Raw genomic sequence first — 21,127 nt, forward strand, 5'->3', positions numbered from 1 at the left:
AGTATAAGAAGCTAGTCCCCAGTGGGAGTCTAATCAAAGAAATTGAGGATGCTAGTTAATTACCAAGGAAATTTTTACTCAATCTAAGGAATTCCTTTTCGTCAAGTTCACCAAACCAGTATTGGACGTTATAATCATCCGTAGAAAATGAGGTTAAGAGGATGCAAATGCAGGATAAAAGGAATTAGAAATGTGTCAACACTTATGAATATAATTGTGCACCTTCATAAAAGCTGAAGATGCAAAATTGTATATAATGCAAGATTAACTTTTCCCACACCAAATTTGAAAACCTTTAACATAAACAGAACAAATACCAAAATATTAAAACAACAATCTAACTCAAGTCCTAATATTGATATAGGACCAAAATAAAATTGGGGCCTCCGATATCAAGAAAACCACGTAGATGTACTTGAACAAGTTGGTCCACAATCTTTTTCCGCTATTGCCATGTCCATCTCCATTAAGATAATAAATATTTTGCCTAGAGCAACCGCTCTCAACGAATTTACTTTGGACCAATATCCTTCAGTGCACAAATCTGCTCCTCACCCATGGCAGACATGACAGACACAACAAGGTCTTTGCCCTCAGCAAATCCATCCTTGATCTGCACATTTAGCAAATTATAAATCGTTAAGCAACCTGCAACATTTTCTCGAAATAGAAGAATTAACGACCAAACATAACTCCATTATAAGTTTCTCACAATGTGCACCAACATTTATAATTTTGACTTGAGGGCACAAAAATTCCCCTTTTACTAAAAAGCCTGCTCCATAAGCTGTTAAAATTCCAAGATTCAATGAATTAAGGTCATCTCATGAACCCACCTAAGCTTCCCTAGAAGGTCAAAAAAAAAGGGCAGCCCGATGCACTAAGCTCCCGCTGTGTGCGGGGTCCGGGGAAGGACCGGACCACAAGGGTCTATTGTACGCAGCTTTACCTGCATTTTGGCAAGAGGCTGTTTCCACGGCTCGAACCCGTGACCTCCTGTTCACGCCAAGGCTCCCCTTCCTTCCCTAGAGGGTTAGAGGGTGCATAATACAGGTAATGAACCAGATATTTATTTGGGCTTAAAAAGACAACTTGGAAATAGGTGGTGAAAAATTGGATAAGCCAGATGCTTACTAACCTGCGTGAGAAGATTCTCATCTGTTGGAAGCCTGAGGTCATCCTTGGTACTACCATTTTCAGTGAGTAGACTCACCTATAATATAATAATGCACAGAAGATTAGGACAAATTAATCAAAAATAACAAAAAAGAATCCGAGTGGGAGAAATAGGTATATATACAAATCCATCCTCAGAGATGTCAATGAGTTGGTAATCTGTACGATTAACATGGGGGACCTGCAACAAGCACAGTTATAATACATTAGAACAATTAAATAATGAAAAGAATATAGCGAACTGCACATGAAGATCACCAGGAGCACATACATCACAATTGTGTGAAGAGGGAACGATATCCTCGAGCTTCTTGCCAGTGAAGATATCAATTGCAACAAAGTGACATTTGGCATGTCCGTGCTTGCCAGTCTTGGAAGTAGACACTTCCACGACCTGTTACAAGAAGTGTGTACGTTAGCAAACACGAAGCAATGAAGGAAAATTTTATACAAGGACAAACTTACTGATTGAAAGACAAAGAACAAAGGCCAAATTAAAAATATTGTTGAAAGCTAGATGACCAATGACGATATCCAATTCAGCAACAAAGTGAAAATCTTTTGAATCCAACCCAAGAGTCAAAAAGGAAATTATTTTTTAAAACCAAAGAACCCTCGAATGCACGTGCACACAGTTTGAAACCCGATGGATAACGGGCTCACTCCCCTTCCCTTCTCCATTTAACTAGGCTTTTTTCTGTAGCAGGGTTCGAACCCACTCCTTACTAACCCACAGATCACAAGTTGACTCTTACCACTAGAAATTATTTTCTTTTGAGCTAATATCTTCTCTCTTTGAGTAAGACTTGCCTTAAATTAAGTCAGACAATCTTGTCATCAATATCATTATGTGATGTTAATGTTATTATGAACCCACTATAAAAACACCCTTCCGTACACGGTGGCGGAGGCAAGATTTACGCTAAGGACCTTACAAAGGATTTGAACCCCTGAACCACTAAGCCATGCATTTGGGCTTTGTCAATGGGATTCAAAACATAATATATAGAGGTAAATATATACACAATGTAATTTTTCGCGAAGGGGTTCGGGTAAACACCCTTCTGCCCCCTAAATCCGCCTGTGTCCATACTTCAGAGTTTGTATTTTGTGATGTTAATATTTTCTGCTAACAGATAGTTAGAATCTATTTTAAGTCTTGAAGCAGAATGTCTATTAACAGCAAATGATATGGAAAAGTCTTCTTCCTTTTTTTTTTGGGTTGTTGCACGAAATAGATCATACCCTAATTCACAGTCGAAATTTAGACGGCACAGAGATACAAACTTGAAACAAAAACTACAAATCTAAATCAGTAAGTAAAATTATCCGCAAAAGCCATCAGATCTAAAATTTATAAATATTCACAGTGCCAGCAAAATAAATGAATTTTTAAAAATAACAAAATTAAGAGAGAGAAAACCTTGCAAGGGCGGGCTTTGATGACAATGTAACCGTTCTTACGAATAGTACCAGCTTGTTGAGGATAAGTCTTCGAAGCTCCGGCGTCGGCCTTTGACTCAAACTGATGCTCCTCGTCCGACATTTTCTCCAAAGGAGCTTCGAAGAGATTTATGAAAAAAATTGAAAACACAAACAAAAGAGGGCAAATTACAGAGGCGGAGGGAGGCAGTGAGCGCGTGGGCTACTTATATATGGTTGTGTCAGTTGGAAACTTTTGGGCTTTACATATTCTTTTTTAGGGTTTTTTTCTAGATGATTATTTTCAACCGTTGATTTAAGTTGTCTGTGGAAAGATATTTCATTTCCCGTATGTGTTCTGCGTTGAAACGACGCTGTATTATTTTATTTTCAGTTTTTTTTTAAAAAAAAAATAAAGTTATTTTGAATTTTTGTAGCGGAGGTGTCAATAGTTATACAATTTATATCTTATCATTTTTTTTTTATTATTTTATAAAATTTGTATCATATCAATTAGACTTTTCAAATTTAATCCAATTATCGAGTCAGATAATTTTGTGGTCTTACAAATTATTTTTTAGTTTTATGTCCATATTTCTTTTTTTAATTGATGCTCTAAATTTGGTATGTCCAAATCGAAAAAAAATTAATTGGTGGACAGAACCGATGCATATATTAGGAGTAGGTAGAAAGTACCTCATGGAATTAGTTGTGGTACGCTCAAACTGGCCGGGTATCATGGTCATTCAAAAAAATGTCACAATTGCAAGTGATGCAATTCAAATCTACCTTTGATTTTATAGCAATATCAATTCATAAGTCACACAAGTAATTCATTACTATCACCTTAATCATACAAGGCAAATGTAAAACCATATGCAATTATGTGTGTCATCCGTGTATATCCTTGTAATATACACATGATATTAATGTGATATACACGTGTTATATAGTATACTTGTCACATTTTTTAGTTCTGAATTTTGACTCCAAATCACATCTGATCATCCTCAAAATTGGTATAAAGTGTCGTCCAAGTGTTTTCGACAAATTGCAATCATACTCACTCAAAACTACTACTTGCAAATTAAGATTTTGAATGCAAGTTCCAAATGAGTCTTTAGTAATGGTTCTACCAAATTTTTTTCACTTGTTTACCAAATCAGAAGGTATTAATATTGGAGATTTAATCAAGAGGAATAGAGGAAAGAGGAAGAGAAGAGAGAATTTATGGTTGGTGATTGAGGAAGGAGATGGAGAAATGTGTTGGTTTGGGGAATTGGCTACATAGCAATACTTTTCTGGGGGCTAGTGGATGTTATTTCATTAATATTGCCCACGTGAAGATCAAAAGTTAAATGTGTTAGTCATAGGAAAAGTGAGGACAACACTTATTAAGCTTAAAGTTATATCCATGAGACAAATTGGAACAACTCTCAAATTTGAGAGATAATTGTGTACTTCACCCCAAATTCCCGTAAAAATTACACGGGACGTCTTATTTGGTCGCTCCCATTTAACTTATACCCATATTTTTAAAATTATTTTTTTTATACCCTAATTTTTACAACTTCAAACCAGTGTCGCCTCCTCTTCTTCTTCTTGCTACCTGTCCACACCTTTTTTCCTCATTTCTTTTCCTCTTTTTCTTTCTTCTTTTCTCTCTCAAATACATGAGACTCTGTGTAAGTATTACTGATTGAATATGAAATATATAGTAATTTAGCACTGGGGTATGAGTTTTACCTTAAGTAAGTTGTATTATGTTGAATATAAGAACACGGGTCCAAGATCGGATACCGGTAACAGGGTTACATGGCCTGGTTATCGTGCTAAGATTAACTTTTTGGATGCATCTTATTTCACTGTCTCCAATTTCATAGTGGGAATTATTGGTTGCCTTAGACTGGAGTCCCTGGTGGTTTTAATATTTATAAGCAAGAATTTTATCTTGATCTTTTATTTAATTTGGTTGTATTCTTCAGCTAATTTCAAGTTTGAAGTTCTTCAACGGGTCTGAAGTTTGTATTATAAATTGAAGAACTTCAGACTAATTTGTCTGAAGTTTGCACTATGAACTGAAGTTTTCTCAATTGCCTTTGCAAGTCAAGCTAAACTTCGAGCGAAAATATCTGAAGTATTGCTTTGATAAGGTCACACTTCAGGCAAAAAATTTTGAAGTTCAAACTTCAAACATAATTTTTTGCTACTTCAGACCCGTATGTTTGAAGTTATCCGAAAAGTAGGTAGACTTGCAATTTTTTGTGCAAAGCAGGTATAAGTTCAATAGTGACTCCAAAACTGGATATAGATGCAAATGCCCCAAATTCCGGGAGAATTCAAAAATAGCTAGATTTACAAGTGGTCATTCAAAAATAGCCACAGTTTCAAAAGTCATCGAAATTTAGCCACTTTTCATGTAAAGACAAATCTGAACGAAAATACTGTTCAAAATCCGAAAAATACTCCAGCATAATATACTGGAATTCCAATATAATATACTGGAACTCCAGTATATTATACTGTAGCCAGCAAAGTATACCGGTCCAGCATAATATGCTGAAAGCTCATACACAAGTGCACCGAACTCTAGTATATTATGCTGGACCGATCTCTGTTGCAGCAAAATAGTGGCTATTTTTTAATGACTTGGTAAATACTTGCTATTTTTGAATGATCAGTCCGAAAACTGGCTAATCCGTGCTATTATAACCCAAATTCCCTAATAAATAACCAACAATAAGGTAACTGCTATATGGGCTTGGGCTGGCAATGTAGCTGATCAAGCAAGTTCGCTATGATAAGTTTTTGGGTATATGTCGTTTATCTCGGTCTCTTCCAGAAGAAGAGAAATAGGAAAATTCACAAACCTTTAAATATTTTAATTCATAAAACTCCCAAAAAAATAATAGCTGTTCCAGTTAACTTTTTAAAAAAATCGCCAAACCTTTTTCATAAAAGAAAATTAAGTTGCCAGTTGGTATAAACAATCATTTATTTATGTCAGGTTTCATGATTTGATAGATCATTTATATTTAAACCTTGCAATATTGAATTTTTTTTTCTTTTCTATTTCTTAGAAATTCAACAACATTTTAAAAATGCACGCTCAACAGTCGTAGAAAAGATATAATTATCCTGATGTGTTCCTATGTGTTGTAGCCCTTATTTCTTGAGATTGTCAAATAGATGTTTTTATTATTAGTATTTAGTAGGTGGATACAATAATGATATTTTAGGAGTTATTACATTTGATTCATATTATTTGTATTTTTAAGGATCACATACATTCTTATAAAAGTTATGTAATACTTCTCTGGGTCCACTTTGATTGGTTTTTTTGGTTGTTTTCCCACATATTAACCAATTCACCTTTTTAATATTAATTAATGTTAAAATTACTCATATTAACATTTACTATATCTTTAATTTATTCATTAGAAGTATAACAGATACTCTGAGATTCTTTATTTCAAGGACAACTTTAAAAAAAAGAAGTTAATTTTTCTTGATATCTGATAAATCAAATATTGTGAACCGCAAAAGAGACCAAAAAATCAATTAAATAGGGCCGGAGAAAGTAGTCGTAAGTACATAAAATACTTGTTTATGCTATCATTTTTCTCTCTTAAGCGTTTTGACTAATTAAAACTCTACTGATTAAAGTAGTAATAAGAGTGTAAGAAATGTCACTCTGTTTTTAAAAGAATAAGTATTATAGAACAAATTCAATTTATCAAAACCATTCTTTTCTACTAGTATATTTTTTTTAGAATTACTAATATATAGAAGAGCGAGAGAAGCAGCTGAAGGTCGTCATGTCTGCTTGCTGCTAAAGGGTATTTAGGTATTTTCACATACCTTCTATTTTCCTCTGCGCTTACACGTGTGTTGAACTTTGCTGAGTAAGCTGCATATGAGATGAGAATGCATCTACAGATACATGTCGATGTTTTCTACGAAATTTCATCGGATTTTACTCCCATCATCTCTCTTCTTCTGTATCTTCTATGGAATTTTCTCCGTGAGCTTTTGCTGGATTTCTCAGTAACAACACGAGAATTTCTCTGTCGTTCTTCTTTACTCACTGGTATTTGATTAAAATTGGTAGGTGTTTAAATTAGGGATATCTGTTCCACCTCACAGACTGAAACACTTCTGAAATCTTCGATTTTCTGTCTCTGTCAGTGTAATTTCAAAGTTTTCTAGGGCCAAAAACTGAAATGGAATATCAATATTTTGTTTGTGGGTTTTTTTATAGGCTGTATCATTGTGAAGAGACGGTGTTTATAGCAAGAAAAAGCTACCTGTAGCTTAAACCCCAAAGTTAACTCCTTCTCACTGTAAGACCTTCTTTGCCACCTCATTTGTATTCTTTATGATTATTTTTAGTTGAATATTGTATTTTGCTCTGTTAATCAAAATTTGGTTTTCTTAATGGATATTATGTGTAGTAGGGTTGGGTTCTTGTTGATTTTTGTTTGACCTAAACCTGTGGTGCTGCAGTTGTTTACTCTCTTTGTCATGTAAGTGTTTGATAAAATTCCTCTTTCAGCTTTATTGTGTTTTTTCCTGTTCAAAACTTCAACTACACTTAAATTCTGTGCTAATGCCCTTATGACAATGGTGAAACGACTACTTGAGATTGTATCTAATTGTCTTTAATACACTGCATAAGTGAAAATAATATACAGGTTTCAATTATGGAACCAATTACAATAGAAACAAATAAAGACGCAGACACACGCACGCACGCAAAAGAAGAAAAATAGAAACTGACTGCTTCTGATAAAGGAAATCATACAATCAGTGATATATTTAGTCAATTTTGAAAAGAAGAGTTAGTATGAAGTCACTAGAAGGAAACTTCCACATAGCTTTTCTAAAACCAATAAAAGTATAGCCTATGTTGTTCTCTTTATAAGATATAGGAATACATAAGTTTGAATAAACCTTTCAGGCAACTATATATAATAGTCCAGCGGTAAGGAAGTTCATGAAAAATTTGAAACTTCTTCACTTCAAGCCATTTTAGTTTTACTTTTTCCTAAAGGAATAGAAGTCAGATTTCATTGGAGGAACTGTAATGTTGACAGAGAAATATTCAAATACAAGAGTTTCCATTCTTCTGTTCAAGAAGGGATATAATCCGAGACATTTTAGGTCAGAGTCATTCTAAAAAACTTTGCATTACTTTAAGGAATCTGGATGATATGCTTAACTGCCGGCAGAATTAACTTCAATAAAATAAATGAATCAGTTCTTTGAGTTCGTTCTTAAATCTTAGTTTGACAAAAATAAATAAAATAAAGGAATCGATAGTGAAGGACTTGATGCACATTCTTTTTTTCATGTCTGTTTGAATTGAATCTTAAAGTAGAGTGAAAGGAACCGTGATTTAAGTTTGTATATTTGCCTAACTTCAAAGGATTTTGGCCTATGAATTTCACTTATCATGCCAATCGTATTAAGATCTGCCTTTTCTCCGTATTACCAAAAATTCTTGAATATCTTTAACAAAGTTTTCAATTCTTTCTTGACGCAGGGAGTTCCAATACTCAGAAATGTAGTGATTACAAAATCCAAATCCAACTTTTACTAGAAATTCCTAATTGTTGCAAAAAATATCAAGTGTATTTTACGTATATTTGCTGCCTCATATTTGTAATGTGGGATGGTTTGTTCTTGCAATTTTACAGTTACAATATGCAGGTTATATTAATAAAATGGAACAAAGACTTAGTATTAGTGAAATTACACCACTAACTACAGAATGGACTTGCAAAGTCCAGGTTGTAGACAAATTTCGGCCACGAGACAGTAGAGATCAGCGAGTTCATTTTCAGACAATAATTGTCCAGATGTAAACGTAAGTCAAGTTATAACTATAGTTGTAATATAATTTCTTTTCAGTTGTACTCTTCCAATAATTACTTAGTCATCATTCTTATTAACATTGTAGGAGGAACAAGTTTGTGTGATACTTTATGGTGACGATATTAGAAGATGTGATAACTTGTTCGAACTTTTTGAAACATATCTAATTTCAACTGCCAAGGTTAGAAATCCGCAACCTTATTCACTACATATAGGCCAATTTGAGTGGATCGTTGACAGATTTACTATTGTGGAGTCTATCCAAAAAAAATAATGAAAATGAGGCACCGTTACCTCCTCCGTCAAGACTGAGTACGATTTCGTTCGCCGACGTTGCACAACAGCCTTCCGGTGTTGAAGTTGGTATGTTTCAAATTACCCTATGCCTTATAATAGCTTAATTGCTTGAAACTCATGCAAGTATATTGGTTTTACGTACATTTGTTTTTTGTTTATAACAACAGATCTATTAGCTGTGGTGGCTAACTGTGGGGCAATGCAATACACCGCTGATCAGAGTAAGAGATTTCGAGAGGCCATAGTTATAGACAAAATGTGAGTCATTTAATCTTCTGTTACATAACGAAATCTCTAACTCACACTTATAAAAGTACATGTACAGGAAGAAACTTCTCTTCGTCACTACATGGGAAGACTTGGCAAGCAATAAAGGAGCTGAGTTACTGAGACAAGTGAGGCAACTACAAGAATATCCTATTATTCTCGCGAAGCGGATAGGTACCACAAAATATCAGGGTGGTAAGTTCATGCAACTCTTGTTCCTACATATGGATTATTGTTTTGCATTGGTTATTAACAAAATTTTCATGCACAGTTACCGTTTCGCAACAAGATACAACTCAACAATCTTAATCAATCCCCTATATGTGCAAGCAACTGAATTACGGAATTGGTACAATATAAATTGTACTTAAAATGTACCACATTATTATTTAGCTGTTATTTCTTCTGTGAAAAAATAATTGTCTGACATTTTCTGTGCGAATTACAGGATAAATGAGAGCAAACAAATGCTAATCGAATACACAATGAAGAGTTCAGCAGAGTCAGCTTCACCGCTTAATCTTGTAGCTGTTGACGATGAAATATTATCTGTTTCAGCTATTACTACGCAAAGCTCCACTGTGAGTTCACTAAATTACAAAATAAAATGCCGAGAACTGCCACACAATGTATCTTTTATACAATATGGATAACAGTTCAATAAATTTTATTATGAGGATTCGTATATAAAAATTATTTTTAGTGTTCTTTGTTCTTACGACTCTGTGTTTTGAAGATTTTTGGGTATTTGCATCAAAGCAGTGTGCTTCAATTTTTTTTTGGCACAATCTTTTCAACTTTAGTGGTAATGCACCGCATTCAACAAACCTCTAAATCTAAGTTTTATATAATGAAGCTCTAGAATGCAGTCATTTTCAAGAATGATTGGGAAAATTGGCTTATTGTGATGAACACTTTTGTTAGTTATTGCACATTCACGCACGTTAACATAATAGCAAATCTAATAGGGTCAGGAGAAGAGTTGGCTTTCATTAAAAGAATTATATTTTGTTGTTTCTGGTATTCCACAGGTGCCTTATTATCTTCTGATCTTCTTATTGACCTATTTTTCCCAAATAGTTTACATCATCATCGATTACGTTTTTCCTGTCTTCCCTTTTATGGACTGCTTGGTCCGTAAAGTAACAAAGATTTAGCTATATACATGATCAATTTAGTCATTAGTGAACCCAAAGTCAACGAAGGTACTACTATGGAGAAATTGAAACTTTTGCTTCACATGAACGAGAAAATTAACCAAAGAATGAGACTTGTACGAGGAAGAACAACTTGCTCTATTCCCCGCCAATTCGCGACAAATTTAGCATTATGCTACGAAGGGATTAAGCTAATCCACTTGAACTTACTTAGGAATCTTGAAATGACTTAATTCGATAAAGAGATAGCTTCAAGAAATACTTGTTGTCCTTTGTCCTAATTTCAGGAAGCTCTCCGTGCTTACAATGTAAAGAATCATAACTCCAATTGGTGCAACAATAAGATTCTCTGTGAAAATATGAATTATGTTATCTCTGATGTCTAGATATGGTAGTTGACCATATCCCGTTGTTATCTATTTTTGGATTACTGGTAGCACATTTTTCTCATTTACCAGTTATATTCTTCTGATGTATTTCTCTTCTTTCACCACTTCTACTATGGCATTCGCACCATTGCTGATTTTTCCTATGTTTCAGCCCTCCTTTGCGTACCTCACAATGTCATCTTGACCACTATTGGATCTTGTTATGCCTTTGATTACTAATTTTTTCTTTCTAAGTTTCTTCTTGGTAGAACACCAAAAGTTTACCCTGTTATCTGTTTCCTTAGGCAATCCTTATTTCAGTATTACATTTTTATCTTTTCATTATATCTTCATATGTCATCTGAGGCTTAGTGGTAATGCACAACATTTGTAGCTTATGCACTCATAAGTTTTTCACAATAAAACTCTAGAATGCATGTTATTCCAAGACCAAAAGGGAAAATTGAGTTGCTGTGATTATTTTGTTAAAGTTGTGTATTATTAATAAAGTCATTGATATATAGTTTGTCAATTTTTAGTTTTGATGGTATGGTTACTACTCTTTGCTAGAGCGGACTTTCACTGAATAACAATAAGGTCACGTCTTTTATTACTGGAGTACTAGAGTTGCTCAGTAACTGTCTTTACCGTTCTTATATGAGGACAGTTGACACACGAAAGTTAATAAATGGTTAACACTAGAAGATAAACTTAAACGCCACTCGAAATGGTTGGTATGTCTTGTATGAACCTCCAGATTGTATTGTTGAATTTGTCCTATTTTTTGACATAATTGTTAAAGTTAATTCCTGAGTTAGCAGTTGAAAAGTCTACGAAAGAAAATGAGAAGGAATGAAGTTTCTTCTTTTCACTCTCTTGAGGCAACTAATAGTGTAGCTGTGGCAGAGATTCTTTTTCATGTTTTCAATAATTTGCTCTAATCAACTTAAAACTATTTAAAATTTGAAAATAATTTGTATTTCTTCCAATGGTGTAAAAGCTTTAATACGTTTAGCAATTTGACTATTTTTTGTATAAGTTACCAATAAATAAGAAGCTTCGTCTATCATACAAGTCACTTGCTTATAAATGAACTCTTTCCCAATGGCACTCTTTAGATATAAGAAGTATATGGTTGAGTTTGATAAATTTGTGACGCTATTATACATTATCTTTGATAGATATGATCTGACTTTCTCAATTGCTCACACTCTAATCCAAAGTGTTGGGCCCGGGCAAGCCCGGGCTGATCCCATCTAGTTAGAATTAGAAGTGCGAGTGTATCAGCTTACACAGACACGTCTTCGTCGACATGCCAGCTTAAGCTCTTATATTTTTGCCCCTGGTTTTCAATATTTTTACGTTCATTGCCACCAGAGAAATTTGTATATAATGGAAATTTTGGGGTATTTTCAAAGCTTATTTTACATCTTCCCCCGATATTAACAGCATTACATCTGCACATTTACCTCTACAGCCACCGCTTATTATTGGGGTTTCTTCTTCCTCTGTTTTTTTCAGATTTTTTTGTATCTTAAAGTGATTAATCTGCTCTGCTCTCCCAGTGTACATCCTCTTTGGTCCCACACCTCAATTGGTTAGTTTGTTGTTCTTGGATTTTATTTTATATTTCATTGTACATGTTATTTATTCGGAAAAATATTTACAATTGCTACGATTTATGGGTGTTGCTCTGCATTCTTCTTTTTATATGCTTTATCTAATTTTTTACTTGGCAAATCTATATGTTTTACCTAATTTTGAGCTGTTAAATTGGAGTTTAAACCTAATTTCTTCGTCTTTTTCCCATTGCTAAGCCTGGAATTCAATTATTCTTTCCCTACTGTGCTTCTTCTCCAATCATTGTTTATCTGCTAACAAAATCTTTATCTTTTCCATTTTCTAAACACCCAGCGCTGCTTCATTTTTCAACCGTGGTTCCTTCTTCTGAAGCTCTTTTATTTTATTAGTAAGCAGCTCCCTTATTTATTCACCGGTATGAACTCTTATTTTGGGGATATTTCCCTTTTCCACTGTTTGTCTTTCCTTTCTGCTTTATCTATTTTTAAAAGTTTCTGAGTTGTATTGTCCTTTGATTTATCTAAGGTTTCTCAAAAACTTTATTTGTTTGTATTGTCGACATCCCTGCTTGCCGACAGATAATATTTTGGGAATTTTCCAGTTTAAAATGTCAATTATGCCCTTCTAATATTGGATTTTTGTGCCTCCGAAAAGGATTCTATGGTAATTTGCACGTAAGCCGAAAAGGTCACCGCTTCAAGTTTGCGTTTATCCTTTCCTTTGCATTTCTTCTTCCATAGTTTTCTGTGGTTTGCCTTTGGATTTAGATAGCTTCTTCCGACTGATTTCTATACTTCTCAACCAAAAAATATAATTCAGCTTGGATTTGTTAATCTGAAGTTGCGTAGTCGAGGTTTCCAGTGATTTTTTACTTTTAGTCGTTGATTTCTCTGAAGAACAGAGTTTTAGTACTCAGACAATTACAGAATCTTTTGGGTGTTTTCTTCTCGGAAAATATTCAACTGCTTATATATCTTTATCCATTTCATTGTAAGTTCTTCAACTTCTTCGTGCTTGCATTTTCTGATCAAAGTTTGATTGTTCAACACCTCAGTGAGAAGTTGTTGTTTGAATTTAAACATTGTCAAAAGTTTCTTTGTTGGTACTGAAGCACGATGCTTTTTAATACCAACTGATCTACAAGCCTTTCTTGGTTTATACTTGCTACATATTTTAAAATGTTCATAGTTTGACTTTGAGATATAATTGATTTGTTCCATTATTTTGTCTCTTCAATTCTAGAATTTGCCTAGCTTTGCTGTTTCGTCGGATATAAAGTTGGTGCAATATAATATAATGGAGAGTGGAGGTGGGGAATGCTTTGATTTCCAGAAACATAATTTTCAGTTCTAGACAAGCAAATACAAAGAATTTCAAAGAAAATTATTTTATATCATCTCAAATAGGACCATGTATTTTATGTTTTATAATCACATTTATTCTTGTATCACTGAGCATCCCACTATAGTGGTCCATTTGTCCTATGGAATGTTATTTGTATTAAAAATGTCCATCCAAAATGGATTAAGGGATCTATGTTTTAGCTTTTGATGGCTGAAATTACTTTGGGATTAATTCCAGTTGCAAAAGTAGCAACAAAAGATTATTTCTTTAGTATTGTGATTCCTCAGTTCAATTTTTGCAGTTTAATTGATTAAGATATTTAAGAAGAGTCAAATAAGCTAACCCATCAGGAAAAACTCGGCGACGTCCATTAACATATAAAATTGCTTCCTTTGACTCATCTCCTATCCTTTCCATTTACTCATGTCCATCAATGACCCCATTTTTTAAAGATTTGATTTTTTCCAGTAATGAAAAATTGTTTTGGCTTTGATGATTGAAGGAGACAAAAGAAAGAAAAATATAGTTTATATTACTAGAAAAAAGATTTGAAAAGAGTCATATGTTATATGTAAGTTACAGGATTTTATTTGGATTATAGTCGGTTGGTCCAGTAGATAGAAATGAGCTATCCAATTATGCTATATGATACTACAATTAATAAACACGGAGAATCGTGATGGGAGGATTATGAATTTTTACTCTCAAGTCTTAATTAAATATTACGAGTTCGAGTTGTAAATATGGTTTCTTCACTCTTAGTCAAACGTCCCAGGTTCAAGCGATGAGGAAAAAACAAATTTGCTCAGCTCTGGTTCTATTTAAGACATCCATATTTTAGCTTTTGATGCCTGCTACATTACTTTGTTTTACCACGTTTTATCCAAAGTTTTTATCTGTTTTGGTATGTTTTGTTTAGTACCACCATAACGAGTGCTGATATTCATTGGTTTGTAGTGCATATATTTTACTTCTAAGTTTTGATTTGGTATATGTGAAACTTATGTATACCAAAGATGTCAAATTTTAAAAAGGGATAAGGCAAAAATAGATTTGCTCAGCTCTGCTTCTATTTAAGACATTCATGTTTTAACTTTTGATGCCTGCTAAAAAGTTTTTATCTGTTTTGGTATGTTTTGTTTAATACCACCATAACGAGTTTGATATTCATTGGTTTGTAGTGCATATATTTTACTTCTAAGTTTTGATTTGATATATGTGAAACTTATGCAGGCCAAAGATGTCAAATTTTAAAAAACCCGTGGATTCAACATGTTGGAAACAAAAAGGGAAACATCAATACTCTGAAGAAAGAGGCATCTAAATTAAACAAAGACGTCGCGGAATGTATAGGGCGAGGTCAGCTGATAAAAGAGAACTAAATTTACTGGAGCGCCGAACGACATACCTTCGTTCTAGAATGTAGAATCCAGCCAGTGATTCCACTGAAGTATCAGCTTGCTACCAATTTAATAGAGAATTAGCGAGGCAACGTGCTGCTCTGACAGGAGCCTCATCTTCTACCTTGAGAACAGGTTTGTGCGCTAAGATTTTGTTACCCTTGAATAAACTATGTGATACACATATTTTGTATGCTCATAACTTGCTCTTATATTTTAGTAAATGTGTTCACAGTTAATGATTCTACTGTTTCTGATAATGGGAAAGATCTACATGATCGCTCTTCCATTTTTGAAGTTGGTAAGTGCGAAAGTACAGTGTTCAAAGTTGTGCAATCTTTTAAGACCCAGATTTATATGATAATTTGTTTTCTCTTAGGGTCTACATCAGGAACGTGTAGTGAACAATATAATATTACCATGCATAATGCTACAAGCAAAGGTTCGTTTCCATCTAACTTTAATGTCATTTCAGTCATTTGTTTTTCAGGACTGGCCTTTTTTCATTCTGGTAAATCTAAAATATATAGGTCATACATCTAAAAAAATGTGTGTCTGGAACACCAATGACTTGCCCAATAGCCCTTATAGACTGAAAACTGTGCCGAATTGCAAATTTTGTAGAGCCAAAAGATTTCAATATGAATCACCGGGATTTTGTTGTGATAATGGATCAGTGAAATTGATTCACTATGGACTACCTGCTAAATTGCTAAATCTTTATTTAGGGAACTCTGAGGAGTCCAAACATTTTCGCACTTATGTTAGATTGTATAACAATATGTTTGCATTTACTTCTCTTGGAGTGAATTATGACATAGATTTAGCAAGAAGAAATTGTGGTATTTATATGTTTAGAGTTCAAGGAAAAATGTATCATTTCATAAATGACCTTGTGCCTTCGAGTCAACCAGCAAAAAATCTACAGTTGTATTTCTATGATACTGATAATGAACTAGCAAATCAGATGGCATTCTCTGACAAGCTTAACGAATCAGTTATCGGGACTTTGATGGACGCATTAAAAGTTAATCCATACTCTATCTTTTTGAAATCTTTAACAGATATCCCAGAATTATCAAACTTCTACATTGCGCTTAAGTCCGACTCTGGTTTAGATCAAAGAACATATAACTTACCGACATCATCTGAAGTAGCAGCAATATGGATAGAAGATGAAAGTAGTTCCAGTATTTTTCTACCACATATTCGAATTTATACACATAATAGTAAAAGCCAATTGGTAAATTACTACTGTGGTTGTTACGATCCATTGTAGTATCCACTACTATTTCCTTATGGACAAAACGGATGGCATTGTGGTATTAAAAAGATTATTTGAATGAATAATACTATTAGCCATGAAACTTATTGTGAAAATGAACAACTACCAAGTGTAGAAAACATGTGTTCAATCGACATGCTACTTGACATGGAAGCAGAACTTCTGGAAAAAAAGAAACAAAAAAGAAATACCGTGTCATGTCGTGAGTATTATTGTTACAAGCTCCAAATGAGGGACGATGAAGAAAATGGGGTTTTACATGCTGGAAGAGTATTCCAACAATACTCAGTTGACGAATTCATCAAGCTCGAGACTCAAAGGTTAGATTTCTATTCATTTAATCAAGATTTATTTAGAATTGATGCGTTAGCGGGGATTCTTGATGTTCTAAGACACGGAGAGAGAGAGCCATGCAATATTGGTAGACAAAGTTTTCTTCCTACAAGTTTTATAGGAGGTCCTAGGGATATGCGCCGACGATATATGGACGCTATTGCGTTAGTGCAAAATTTTGGGAAACCTGATATATTTTTGACAATGACATGTAATCCATCTTGGCCAGAAATAGAAGAACATTTATTGGTAACAGATGAGGTACAAAATAGGCCCGATTTAGTTAGTCGTGTGTTTAGAGCAAAGGTAGATGAGATGAAAACAGATATTCTAAAGAGAAACATATTTGGAAAAGTTGCAGCTTCTATGTACACTATTGAATTTCAAAAGCGTGGTCTTCCACATGCTCATTTTCTTATCATACTCAAAGATGAATATAAATTGTTAACTCCGGAATCTTATGATAGAGTTGTTTGTGCTGAAATACCCGATTCTGATAAGAATGATTACTTGTATTCAGTTGTTACTAAACATATGATGCACGAACCTTGTGGTAGTTTAAATCCTAAATGTCCTTGTATGAAGAACTGAGAAAACTGTAAGTTCAAATATCCAAAAGATTTTGCTGATCATACAACAAAGGGACAAAATGGATACCCAATTTACAAAAGGCGAAATAACGGTAAACGTGTAAATATTAGAGGACAATTTCTTGACAATTCGTGGGTAGTTCCTTACAATCCATATCTATTGAGCAAATTTAACTGTCATATTAATGTTGAAGTTTGTTCTGATATTAAAGTTGTCAAATACCTTTATAAATATATCTGCAAGGGACATGATAAAATTGCCTTTTTCGTACATGCTGATGATCCAAATATTAAAATAGATGAGATCAAAGAATATCAATCTGCTAGATGAGTATCTCCACCAGAGGAAACTTGACATTTATTTGGTTTTCCCATTAGCAAAATGACTCCATCCGTTTATCATCTTCAGCTACATCCTGAAGGACAACAATTTGTCTCTTTTAAAACCACACAGACCGTAAATGCAATTATAAATAATTCCATGATTAGGAAAACAATGTTGATGGAATTCCTTTTTGATGAACAGAGAAAACTAAGATGCCAAGAAACTAAATTTACTCTATAAAGAATTTTCAGAATATTTTGTATGGTCCAAACAATATAAAATGTGGACACATCGACAACAAGGCACTGTTATTGGACATATTGTGACATGTCATCCAACAAAGGGGAAAGATATTATCTTAGATTATTATTAATGAATATTAGAGGACCAAAATCATACCAACATTTGCTAACTGTCAATGGAATATGTTGTAGTACATTTCGAGAAGCCGCAGAAAAACAAGGATTATTACAATGTGATAATAACTTGGTTGACTGTATGTCAGAGGTTGTAATATATCAGATGCCTTATAGTCTAAGACGTTTATTTGCTACACTTTTGGTATATTGTAATCCTACTAACCCAAAAGAACTTTGGGACCGATTTGAAGATTCTATGTTTGAAGACTTTAAGATTTTGCCACATTTGAACGAGAAACAAATTCGTCGTATGGCTTTAGATCATATTAACAACATTTTGCATTCAATGGGTCGTGATATAAATGAATTGCACTTGTACCAGAAAGAATTTTAGCTTCATCTGCTGCCAAGGAGGCTCAAGATTCTCATTTTGAAAGAAATATAATTGTTAGAGAAGAAGATTTATTACTAGAAACAAAATTGAATAATGAACAACGAAAAACATATGATGTAATCCTTGATAGAATATTTAAGAATAAATCTGGAGCTTTTTTTATCGATGGTTCCGGAGGAAAATGCAAAACTTTTTTGTATCGTGCATTATTGGCTGCTGTACGATCAAAAGGATTCGTAGCTTTAGCAACAGCAACCTCTAGTGTTGCAGCTTCAATTCTTCTCGGGGGACGGACTGTTCACTCCCGTTTTAAATTTCCTATTAATATTGATGAACAATTCTTCTGTAATATTAGTAAGCAGAGTTCGCTTGCATCATTGATACGAGATGCCAAACTAATTGTGTGGGATGAAGTATCAATGGCCAAAAAACAATTGATAGAAGCTTTTGATTTACTACTGAAAGATCTAATGGATACAAAGACACTCTTTGGTGGAAAAGTTGTCGTTTTTTGCGGTGATTTCAGACAAACTCTTCCAGTTGTTCGGAGCGGGAAAAAAGAGGATTTCATAAGAGAAAGTTTATTGTGTTCTGAAATTTGGAACCAATTTGAAAAATTGCGATTATAAGTAAATATGCGAGCGAGAACAGATCCTGCTTTTTGCGAATATTTGATGTGAATAAGGAGCGGAAAAGAAAAAACAAATTGCCAAGGTAAGATTGAAATTCCTGATTATTTCATTGTTCCTTTTATAAGCGAAAAAGAATCGTTGAATCTTTTATTTAGAATAATTTATCCAGATTTATATACATCTGCTTGTGATATGTCTTCTACAACTTCTCGTGTCATTTTGACAACAAAAAATGATTTCGTTGACGAAATAAATGATATGCTGATAACTCAATTTTTGGGTGAATCTAGGACATGTAGCGTTTGACGAAACTATTGAAACTACCGATCAAAGTCAATATGAAGATTTCTTGCATACTTTACATCCAGCTGGCTTGCCTCAGTATAAATTAACTGTGAAAAAGAATTGTCCTGTTATTTTACTGGGTAATTTAAATCCTTGTGAAGGTTTATGTAATGGTACACGACTTATATGCTGTAATTTCGAAAGACATGTGATAAGTGCTAAAATTACAAGTGGTGACTTAAAAAACACACATGTATTTATTCCCAGAATACCTTTGTTGTCTTCACAAGATGAAAAACTGCCTATTCCTTTCAAAAGAACACAATTTCCTATTAGATTATGTTTTGCTATGACGATAAATAAAGCTCAAGGTCAGATGTTAGATTTTGTTGGAATTTATTTACGAGAGTCTGTTTTTTCCCACGGTCAGCTTTATGTTACTTTATCGCGAGCAAAAAACTCAAGTTTTGTGAAATTATTGATCCGACCGCCAACTGCTAATAGCAACGAAGATCATACAACACACAATGTAGTATATGATGAAATCATTCAAGCGCCCCTCTTGTGAATTAACAGTAACACTATGAGCAATCACTTATTTGAGATTTGATGTACATCTGATTGATATCCTGCAAAAGATTGATCCTCATCACCTACAAATTGGATTGATATCACATAGATGTTAACTGAGATGTCTTTGCATCTTCAATCCTTGCTTCACTAAAGATCCTAAAGGTGGAATACTACTTGAATATTGCACTAACTATTCGGTAAGTAATTTTTTTCTTGAATATACATCTAATACTTGAAACCTTGCTTTGATTAATAATTTTGCGCATGCATCTATATGTTTACATGTTTGCCTGTTTTTGAACAGATTCCAATAGTATACCAAATAAAATTCTTCTTCTTCTTTAGCTGTTGAAAATATGATATCTCCTTATCTTCTCCAAAATGAATGAAAGAGCTTGGTTTAGTTTCTGCAATGGAGATCTAAAATGAATTCGTTTAATATCAGCTTACTGCATATAATATTCCACAAAACTACTTGATGATTCCAAGATAAGTTTCTCTTTCTTATAGTTTAATATGTTATTTGACGAAATTTTCTAAATTGTTTGAGTTCTTTAGAAAAGAATAATATCTTAATATTTTCATTTTACCTTCTCAGTTTCCCTTAACTGTATAATTTCTTTTGCTGAATACTTTTGTAGGTCCTGAAGACATATTTGGAAAAAGAACTATTATTTTTACAGCTTCTTGCCATTATTGGTTGCAATAGTTCTGCTAGCTTTAAGTTTGGGCAAGTGTAGACATAAAAGAACAGAGAGTTTAATACTAAAAAAGATAAAGCAGAATATACTATTTTGGTACTTGGCAACCACAACCAAATAATCAAATAGTATTCTTCTCTAATTGTTTAGTTTTCTTGACAACTTTATGGTCTAAATTTTCTACTTGTATAAACATATTGCAGGAAAATTGGCCCACAACCATAACAAAGATCATAACAGTTCATTGCTTGGTCTGCTTTCTACTTTGTCGCAATCATTTATAATTCTTGATCTGGGTACAGAGCCTCAAGAAGTCAGACGCTTAGCATGCCAAATAGTAAGTACTTCTGTGATAAATTCAAGGCTTTTTACTAGACTTAAAGTATGTGCATGCATAAATTAAATTTAAGATATTATATCTTATTATTTTCTCAGTTTCTACCCAATTGAAACCCTTTCTGTATGACAAATTATTTTTCCTGAAAAATATGGCTAACTATGTGTAGATCTAACTTTCATCTTTGCTGGCATCTATAATTGACTATGATGTTATGTTCTATCCATGATTTGTTGTTCAGTTAGGTGACAACTACTTTGCTGCTATTAACAACAATGAGATAATGCTCTGTGCATTCTAAGATCCAAAATCTATTTCAACAAGGAGACTGATCTTTTAACAAGGTTTAGATAGTTCGCCGCCTTAACAAATTGTTCCACATTTTTTGCGTAAATAGTTATAAGTAATATGTGCCTATGTTTGT

General features: G+C 33.6%; 2 protein-coding genes across 2 annotated transcripts; one reads left to right on the plus strand and one right to left on the minus strand.

The window, feature by feature from the left end:
* Window positions 1-184: 184 nt before the first annotated feature.
* On the minus strand, window positions 185-2,874 carry LOC104225819 (eukaryotic translation initiation factor 5A-2). The gene is made up of 5 exons (XM_009777685.2): window positions 2,600-2,874; window positions 1,448-1,570; window positions 1,301-1,357; window positions 1,139-1,213; window positions 185-613 (listed from the first exon to the last, which is right to left on the minus strand). Exons 1-5 carry the CDS (start codon window positions 2,720-2,722, stop codon window positions 512-514), a joined length of 480 nt encoding a protein of 159 aa, XP_009775987.1. The 5' UTR covers window positions 2,723-2,874; the 3' UTR covers window positions 185-511.
* Window positions 2,875-8,324: 5,450 nt separating this feature from the next.
* Window positions 8,325-20,703, plus strand: LOC104229090 (uncharacterized). The gene is made up of 11 exons (XM_070172902.1): window positions 8,325-8,390; window positions 8,512-8,569; window positions 8,716-8,838; window positions 8,940-9,030; window positions 9,488-9,620; window positions 13,388-13,454; window positions 14,723-14,805; window positions 14,916-15,024; window positions 15,125-15,190; window positions 15,269-15,331; window positions 16,290-20,703. Exons 1-11 carry the CDS (start codon window positions 8,325-8,327, stop codon window positions 17,096-17,098), a joined length of 1,668 nt encoding a protein of 555 aa, XP_070029003.1. The 3' UTR covers window positions 17,099-20,703.
* The last annotated feature ends 424 nt before the right edge of the window (window positions 20,704-21,127 follow it).

This window comes from Nicotiana sylvestris, chromosome 4, assembly GCF_000393655.2.
Source record: "Nicotiana sylvestris chromosome 4, ASM39365v2, whole genome shotgun sequence".
NCBI lineage: Eukaryota > Viridiplantae > Streptophyta > Magnoliopsida > Solanales > Solanaceae > Nicotiana > Nicotiana sylvestris.

Excerpts from the sequence above, each read along its gene's own strand:
- LOC104225819 (XM_009777685.2), bottom strand. The coding sequence starts at position 2,722 with ATGTCGGACGAGGAGCATCAGTTTGAGTCAAAGGCCGACGCCGGAGCT. Across the intron at positions 1,358-1,447 it reads CCTCTTCACACAATTGTGAT|GTCCCCCATGTTAATCGTAC; the intron begins GTATGTGCTCCT and ends TGCTTGTTGCAG. Across the intron at positions 1,214-1,300 it reads ACATCTCTGAGGATGGATTT|GTGAGTCTACTCACTGAAAA; the intron begins GTATATATACCT and ends ATTATATTATAG.
- LOC104229090 (XM_070172902.1), top strand. The coding sequence starts at position 8,325 with ATGGAACAAAGACTTAGTATTAGTGAAATTACACCACTAACTACAGAA. Across the intron at positions 14,806-14,915 it reads TCAATACTCTGAAGAAAGAG|AATCCAGCCAGTGATTCCAC; the intron begins GCATCTAAATTA and ends TCTAGAATGTAG. Across the intron at positions 15,191-15,268 it reads CTCTTCCATTTTTGAAGTTG|GGTCTACATCAGGAACGTGT; the intron begins GTAAGTGCGAAA and ends GTTTTCTCTTAG.